The 9,048-nt window shown below is 45.8% G+C and overlaps 1 protein-coding gene across 1 annotated transcript; it reads left to right on the forward strand.

The window, feature by feature from the left end:
- Positions 1-1,563: 1,563 nt before the first annotated feature.
- BANF1 (BAF nuclear assembly factor 1) lies at positions 1,564-7,783 on the forward strand. Its single transcript, XM_035099313.2, has 3 exons — positions 1,564-1,673; positions 6,352-6,491; positions 7,088-7,783. Exons 2-3 carry the CDS (start codon positions 6,369-6,371, stop codon positions 7,232-7,234), a joined length of 270 nt encoding a protein of 89 aa, XP_034955204.1. The 5' UTR covers positions 1,564-1,673; positions 6,352-6,368; the 3' UTR covers positions 7,235-7,783.
- Positions 7,784-9,048: the final 1,265 nt, after the last annotated feature.

Below are 9,048 nucleotides of genomic sequence, written 5' to 3' on the forward strand. Positions count from 1 at the left end.
GTTGCTGTGGGCGGTCTGCGATGCTCCAGTCTAGGTGCTCCTGTCGCTCCCGACGCCGCCGATCTACAGACCCTGGCGATGTGACCCGTCTTTCCGCACGTCCGGCAGATAGCATCCCTGAAACGACAACTCTTCCTTTCATGGTTTCCGCCACAACCTGGGCAACTGCCTCGGCGATCTCTGTGCACTGTGCAGGCCTGACGCACCGACTCAACCCCACGGACTGGGCTCTGGCTTGGAGTAGCCTCTAGCTCGTCCATGGCATGCGCAACTTCTATCTGTGGCTTAGTGGCCTTGCGACTGGCATCAAGCTCCTCTCTTTCATAATTCTCCGTGGCGGTGGCCTCCTTCAAGGCTGAAGCAAGGGTAACCTCTTCTTTAGCCACGATGCGTCTTCTGGCTTTCTTGCTGCTCAGACCACCAATAAACCGATCCAGGAGAGTCTCTTCCAGATTTTGGAAGCCGCAGTGCTGAGCGAGCTTCCGGAGTTCAGCCAGAAATGCGGATACAGACTCCCCAGCATGCTGCTGCCTCTTATGGAACTCCATCCGCCGGGCCATCTTGGTCTCAGTAGGCGCCAAGTGGCTTGTTAGGCAGGCAAGAATATCTTTGAGAGATGTCTCACTCAGCTTCGCTGGAGCAAGTAATGCCTTGGCTAGCTTGAAGGTCTCGGGCCCACAGTAGCTCAGGAATGTGGCCCTTCTTTTGCTGGCATCGGTGATCCCTTGAGCCACTGCGAAGAACTCGAAGCGATCGACGTAGTCTTCCCAGGTGTGGGGCTCTGATGGCTGGAAGGGCTCCAATACCCTTGGACTCTCCATTGTCCTAGCGGGCAGGGTCGTCTTCTCAGCTGGCCAGTGAGTCTTGTTCTCAGCTGCAATCCGGACTCTGAGGCAGGGTTGTGTTTAACCGCTCCTCAGCATTCCGGATCCCATCCTCGTCGCCAGTTGTTGTGACGTGGGGTTTGTGATTTCAGCTCTCTTGACAAAACATGCTGGAGACAGTTCTCTAGTAACAGCTCTTTATTAAAGTGAACAAGACTGAAGACTGAGGAGAGGAAAGCTACATTTATAGGGACAGGGGACTAGCTAGGAAGGGATACATTTTGGAGGGAACAATATCACGCAATCACAGTGCTGCCTTTTGGAGGAAACCAATAAGACAGAGGATCCAAATACAGCAGCTTAAATGAACCAATAGTAGCTGTACCCTCTGGGACCAAAAGGCAGTTACTTTATCCTAATGCAAATACAGACAATAATAATACAGATATAAAATCCTTTGACTCAATACACAACAGTGTGTGTATGTGTAGGGTGATATAAAATGATAGCAAATGCGTAATTATCCCCCCTCCGCCCTCTTTTCGCGCGTCCCTTAAATTATCCCGCCTTTTCGGTTCTCCCAATAACAAGAGCCTCCCGCCCCCATAGAGAACCCGCCGAGAAGCCTAGAGCGCCGCGGCCGTCCTGTTTTTAATGGCGCTCCGACCGTAGAAAGGGTAGATCGTCTCCATCGAATCTCTATGAGCTTAGCTCTGAACTTCCCTGGGCAAACGTAGGAAGCCTAGAGCGTCCTCTAGGCCGCGCTCCGCGCGTCCAGCTTTCCTGTGTAACCCGGAAGTGATACCGAGGGGCGCGCGCGGGAGCGACGGTTGAGGCGAGAGAGAGCAGGTGAGCGGCTCGGAGGGCGGGAAAGGGAGCGGGGGCGGCCAGGGACTACCGGCGGTGAGGGAGGGCGAGTGAAGCCCCTCAGGTTTGGGGGAGGCTGTCGGCTGCCTGGATGGGGATAAGAACCATAAGCGAGTGGCCATGAGGCGCCGCCTCCGCCTTTCCCTCCATCTGCCCTCTTCACTTGAGGCGTATCAATGGAGCCTCTTTAAGCACCACAAACGTTGCACACCAGGAACTTCATGCTGAGCAGTTTGAGCTTCTCCTCCCACCGTCCTCTCCATGTATTTATCTTTTTCATGATGGTGTCGGCCTACCTTCCAGGGATGTTATTTGGCTTATTCGTTTTAGGCCTCTCCTTTTTGCTTATGGGCGGTATCACAGAGTGAGAGAGAAAGACTCCAAGATTAACAGAAGGAATTGCAGTATTGCCGAACTAACAGGGAGGATAAGAGGAGATATGGTACAAAAAGGTGAATAAGGAGTGGGCTATCTTTAAGGACTATATCAAAATTTAAGTGGAAAAAGAATTTCTGACAGATCTTGCGTGAATCCAGAAAATGATTAGAGTGAAAGGAGAGTAAAGTCAAGATAGAAGAGATTAAAGAAATAATGAAATGCCTTTAAGCTAGTTGGAAAAATAAAGTAGCGTAACAAGAACGGCTGGAAGTCAAGTCACTTGATGGGTGTCCGTGTGGGGTAGGTGGGTAGATATGTTGATATGTATAGTATAGGTAGGTATCATATAGAGTAATGTAGGTATGTTTTATGCTATGAATATAAGGTAGTGTGTTGTGTATGTGTTTTGTGTAAATGTATGTTTTTATATGAATAAAAAAAGGAATTGCAGTAAAACAGCTGAAAGGAAGTTTGTTTTTAAACTTTTTTTTTTTAAAAAAAGTTTGAAAATCACTCCCCCAAGATGTTTGCTTTAATGTTCGCTTCCAGAAGGGGGATTCCTGCTCCAATACCTCCCAAGTGAAGAGGTCAAAGCAGTTACTGATTTTAAAAAAGAGGGGCCAGGTTTGCCCGTGATGGATAAGCAATGTGGGTTTTCTGGGAGAGAAATGTTAAAATGGGTGAATAGGGGATTACTCAATCCCTCAGATTATGGGGAACTGAATTGGCCTTTGTTGTAGTTACCAAACACAACTCTGGAAATACCAAAGTACAGCGTGTGGACTTTGTATGTATGGTATGTAAAAATATCTCCCATTTTCTCCGTGAATAATCAGACAATATCTGATTGGGGAGAGAGTTCAACCAAGCACATTCACAACTCAGTCCTGAGTGTAGTTAGTGGGCTAAACTCTAGTTCACTGCATTCTTAAGCAGTTTTTAAGAAAGAATGAGTCCCAGTGAACAGGGAATCCTATGGTACTCAGAAGTAAGTCAATAGCAGTTCAATGGAGCTTACACCCAGATAAATGGATTAATGGGGCTTAACACTGAAAGCCTTACTTGGAAATAATATGCTGGAACATTTCCAAATGTTTTGGGACGTAATATTAAGACATAACAATGTAACATTGTTTGAAGCCCTCCCAAAGAAACTGACTGGCTTGAATGAGATGTGTCTTTGTTCTGCCTTAGTTGCTGTTAAGACTTGTGAGGTAGTGCCCATCAGTTCCTCTGTGCAGGGCCACCTGAGATTTTCCTTAATTCATTGTGTCTTGTTTTAACCTTCCCATCTCATTAGGTTGCCTCATCTACCCCAGGTATTTGGAAAGGGAGTGTTTGGGTGTGGTAGACTTTTTCCATGGGGATTGTTGCTAGTAAAATCAGGAAGGTGGGAGGAGAAGGTGAGGCAAAGTGGTGCAGGTGCCTACACTTCCCAAGCAGGATGCCTCTCTCCCCAGCAAGCTGCTTGACTTGGCCCCTCACCCAAGTGTTCCCAGCACCTGCCCTCCTCACAATTGGAATAGTATTTTTGTGTTTTTATATTGTAAACTGCCCCGTGATTTTCAGATGAAGAGCGGTATAGAAATTTGATTTAACAATAATAATCTGTACTCACATTTGTTGATTGGTTTTCTCACATAAAGTTAGCTTTGGGGTCTCTGCACTGAAGCAGCAAACAGTGTGATATTGAGTGCTGACTCAGAGCCCTGACCTTAGTAGGTGGGTTTATTTTCATCCTAAACCTGTAACGCTAACAGTCTTTTTTTACTATTTGTCTTCCAAATAATAGTTTCTTACTTTAAGAACTTTGGATTAGGATTCCAGCCTCAGTGAACCAAAGCGACCTAATGCTGTGGAGAGAGGAGGGGTTAGGACAGGTATAGTTAGCCAATAGTAGTCCCTCAGAAGTTGCTGAGCTACAACTCTCATCATCCTTACCTACCAGCCATGCTATCTGGGGCTGATGAAGTTGGAAGCTTTAACATCTGGAGGACCAATTATTCTCCATGCCTAGGTGAGGAGAGGAGGCTACCACTGATGTTCCTTCCACCAGCAATAGAACCTGGAGGAGTCTGTGGAGGCAAGGTAGAATGTGGAAGTGCTTGGATCTGCTGGATCCTAGGCTGGTTTATCTCCTGAAGAGCAGCCCAACATAGGTCCTTCTGTGTCATCCTGGTGGCGCTGCAACAAAAGAACCTCCTAACCTACCTTCTGCCCTGGCTGGTGATGGTTCTTTTGTTCCAGTTAACCCCAGGAGCCAGTGAGGAATTAAAGGAGACCAAGCTCCACCTCATTCCACTGAGTGTTCCTCAACTCACTCTCTGGTAGGTGGTGCTATTGCCTTATTTAACTGCCTGCCCTTCAGTACCGCTTTGCCTTATTTAGCTGGGTCAAGTAACACCTCTTGCTGCTTCCCTGGCTGTATTCCCTTACCAGGAGGCTATGTCATTATTGCAGTCATCAGTTGGAGACTGTGTGAACCCAGGGAGCAGTAGCAACTGCCACCCTCTGGCTGGCTGCTGTTGGAATTGGAAACTTCCAAAGACTGCAGCAGCTGTTATGAAAGTTGTAATGACCCTAACTGAGCCCCCTCCCACTTTCCAAGTGTGAACTCTAGAACTGTCCAGTCTATACATTTGGCCTCTTGCCCATCTCCCCTAAACTGGATACAGCTAGTAGGAGCAAGGAGGAGATTGTTTTTGCAATCTCAGGTGCAACCATAGTTGAGAAGTGGTGCGTAGCTTCTGATGCTTGTGTTGGAAATAGTAACAGCACTGCTGACTATGCTTTATTTTACAAATGGTTCTTTGCAAAACACCCGCCCACATTCTATGTGCAATCTGAGCAGTAGTGTGCTCTGGAAACTTTTGAATAAACATTTTCTGCTTCTCTAAACCAATTGGGATCTGATCTAGTATGCTTGACTCACTTTGGTAACCAAACCCTAAAAATTAACATAAAAGCACTGTATAAATGCTTCCAAATAAATTGCTCAATAGCTGGAAGTAGATGATATTTTTTTTATTTAAATTTAATTTCCTGATCAAAATGTACATAATGAAATATTAACCTGTGCTCAAAGCTTTAGTTGTAATAACACATTAACAAGCTTATGTACCAGTCCCTTGCACACACAACAAGCCGAACTTTATATATTTGTGTGTGTGATCTCAAAAAAGTTAATTGCAGCTTCAAAGCTGCCCAGTTTATATATTGGCCCATTTACATTTAAACCATATGTAAGTCTGGTTTGCATTTTATTTATTCAGGCAAAAGCCAAACAAGCTATGGTTCTCGGCTTGTTTCTGACTTGGGTGTGCATTGTTTGTTTGAAAGGAACAAGTCATGCACTGAGTTCTCACAACACAACAAGCCATACTCTGATATGTTTGTGTTGGGTGTGCAACTGCATAGGGGATGGGTGAAAAGCCTTATTCACATATAAACTAAAATTTAACATGGTATTTGAGCCAGGTCACTATCTTAAATACATCCTCCAACTTGGACAACCAATCTCAGTAAAAGTTCCATCTAATTAAATAGGACATCACATCAAACCAAGCTTTGGTTAATATATATTATCTGTCAGAAACTGACCTTATTTTAAGAACTCATATTTTAAAAGTCAAATGTTAGTGTTCATTTTATAATCATTAGAAGATTGAAAATAAAGTATTGATGACCAAAAAATTTTTTTACCACAGTATCAAAATACACACTAAGTGTTGCCAAACACATAAATTAGCAAAATGTACGCTTTTAATTTATGCTACAGTTCCTAATTTACATACATGTTTTACAAGTGGAAAATGTTCTGTCCTGTGCCCCTGCCTCTAAGGCAGGCATCCCCAAACTTCGGCTCTCCAGATGTTTTGGACTACAATTCCCATCTTCCCCGACCACTGGTCCTGTTAGCTAGGGATCATGGGAGTTGTAGGCCAAAACATCTGGAGGGCCGCAGTTTGGGGATGCCTGCTCTAAGGTATGGTGTGGCAGCATCCATGGGCATTCTAAAGAAAGCTATCTAATGCTGGAGAGTTATTGGTTAATTCACTTTAGGCTTTCAGCTTTTTGGCCAACCAGCAGGGGAGTATACACTCCTAATGCAACCATTGACATGGCTCGCTGTTTCTTCCCCCCTGGAATAGTAAACAAATAAGCTGTATGACAGCCAAGAAGCATGTGCCGTTCTAGCATCCTGTGGGTTTTCTCAACTGCCTGGTGATGCTACCTACCCTTTAGTTCTGACACCTCACTGATCTCTTGAGTTCCTTTGCAGGCAGAGCTGCAGGCAACATGACCACCAGTCAGAAGCATCGGGACTTCGTGGCTGAGCCCATGGGGGACAAGTCTGTTGGTACTTTAGCTGGCATTGGAGATGTACTTGGCAGGAAGCTGGAAGACAAAGGCTTTGACAAGGTATCTTCTGGGCCATTGGGTCTGAAAGCAAAATAGGTTTATGGAGTAGGAAATGAACTTGGGCAGAGTGATGCTTTCTAGCCTCCAGACAAACCTCTGCTGTGGATGATTCACTTCAGAGGTACTAGGAGTACCCGCAGGACTACAAGATCAGGAGAGATATGCTCCATTTTGATGACTGCTGCAGCCTGCTTTTCAGGGCCTATGCAATGCAGCAGTCTTTCTGAATCTCAGTAGGCCTGCTGCGTCCAATTAGTCTTTGTCGTAGAGTGAGGACTTGAACCCAAGTCTTGCCAGTCTTGAGTCCAAAACTCAAACCGCTGCACTGAAAGGATAACTTCTGTGTTCCCAGATTTTCTGTGCTTCTATAGAACAGTGTTTCACAACTTGGAGCCCTCAAGATAGTTTGGGTTACAACTCCCATCAAACTGAGGCAGCTGTAGTCCAAAACCTCTGGAGGGCACCTGGTCGCGGAAGGGTATTTTGGAATTTTCAGTCTCCCAAAGGGGTCTGATATAGGTACAGTATCCTCTCTTTTTTTACCCAAGTTGTTAATCCTCTGTGTGTGTCCCCACCCCCTGCTTTCTTGAATCCAGGCGTACGTGGTTCTGGGACAGTTCTTAGTGCTGAAGAAGGACGAGGACCTCTTCCGCGAGTGGTTGAAGGACACGTGCGGCGCCAATGCCAAGCAATCCAGAGACTGTTATGGCTGCCTGAAGGAATGGTGTGATGCTTTCTTGTGAATGATGTTGGCCAAAGCCTGGTGGATGCTGTTAGGGCTTTTGTAGTTGAATAGAGATTGTTCCTCCCCATCTCTCTCAGCACCTACTTCTTATAAACCTTCCAGCATCTACACGGGCTGCTGGGGGCTATTGCTCCCAACACTGGGGTGGGGTGGGGGGAGAGCCATGGCTGCCTTTTAATGTAACTGAATCTTTTTTCCTCCAGGGAGAGGGTTGAGAAACATCAAATATTCTAATTTGATGCTCCGTGTAGGTCGTTTTTTATGTGGGTTTAATAGCAACCCCCCTCACTGTTAGGCCACCCAACTCCAGAACCAGACCTGCCTGCTAACAATAATGGAAGTTGCCCTACTCCCTTTGTTTGAGCTCCAGTTAGACTGAAGTTTACCCGTCAATTCTGAACCCAAAAGATGTTATTAGGCCTATTATTTTTGTTATTTTTCTCCAGTTTTTGATTCCCGCTATCATTTTTACGCTACTCGGTTTATTGGCACGAACCAAAAATCATTGCAAAGTTTTTAAATCAATAAAAATCAGCTGTGTTAACTATTCAGTGTTGCTTGAAAATTAATTGGGGTGAGCTGTTTCAGGGAAAGGGGTGTGGGAATCCAATTTGTGTCTTGATCCCACAAGGAAGTGTATTAAGCGTTTAGTATCTACCTGAGGTTGCGGAGGTGATGGTGAAAGTCAGGAGTTGTGAGTCTCAGCCTCATGGTGGGGGCACAGTTCTTCCCCCAAACTCATCCAGGTAGGAAGAGAGCAACCCAGCACTTCTGCTGACTCCAACCACTCTTGGCATGTAGCTCCTTCCAACAGAATGTGACCCTTACAGTTGCCTGTTTTAAATGTATGTCGAAGGAGGCTGAACATTCTGGCCTAGTTCTTAGGATAGAAATTATCCCAAATAGTTGGGCTAGAACAATGCTCTGCCTCCTTCCCTGGGCATTTTTCTAAAACGGGCAAAATCTAGATGGCTGTCAAAGTTAGGAATGGTAAGGAATAATCTTGCCCTAGCATAGAAATTGAAATTTACACAAAAAAATATTTGTGCCTTACAATAAATGTTACTTGACCTTTCCCTTGAGGTTGGAACAGGGAACCTATTTTCTGCGAGGGCTGCAGCCCAGTGAGGTAATCTGCCAGGGAGGTACCTGCTAGCAGTGGGCAGAGTTTGCAGCATTTCAGGGCTGCATAACTGCTACCCCATTTCCACCCATTTTGGCTCCCCCTATGTTTCTGTCCTGTTGTGAGAAGGCTCCCATCACTGCCCAAACCAGCTCTTCCTGCCTTCCTGCTCCTGCCACCTGCAGGAGATTAGGCCAAGCCCCATATGTTCCTCACCTTAGGGGTGTGGAAATGTACTGTCCCTTGGCTATGTTGTGGGCAGATACCAGCAGGAGCTGGGTGAGTCTTTGCTGCCCAGAGTCCTGCAGAACATTTTAAATTACACACTATTTCATCTCGTGCTCAAATACTGTCCTACTGGTTCATGGCTTTAAAAGAGGATCAGACAAATAGTGGAGAGGGCTTGGCTACTAGCCATGATAGCAATGCTCTGCCTTCACACTTGCAGACAGCAATGCTTCTGAATACCAATTGCTGGAAGCTGTAGGAGGGGAGAAGGCTCTTGTGCTCGGATCCTGCTTGCTGGCTTTGCACAGGCATCTGGTCGGCCACTGTGAGTATAGGATGCTGGACTAGAGGAATCATAGAGTTGAAAGGGACCCTGAGGATCTCTAAGTCCTGCAATGCAGGAATATGCAGCTGTCCCTTATGGGGATCAAACTTGCAATCTTGGCATTATCATCACCACA

The sequence above is a fragment of the Zootoca vivipara genome, chromosome 17 (genome assembly GCF_963506605.1).
Source record: "Zootoca vivipara chromosome 17, rZooViv1.1, whole genome shotgun sequence".
NCBI lineage: Eukaryota > Metazoa > Chordata > Lepidosauria > Squamata > Lacertidae > Zootoca > Zootoca vivipara.

Bases quoted from the DNA above. Each gene is read 5' to 3' on its own strand.
- BANF1 (XM_035099313.2), top strand. From the start codon at position 6,369: ATGACCACCAGTCAGAAGCATCGGGACTTCGTGGCTGAGCCCATGGGG. The intron at 6,492-7,087 runs GTATCTTCTGGG...TCTTGAATCCAG, and splicing joins AAGACAAAGGCTTTGACAAG to GCGTACGTGGTTCTGGGACA.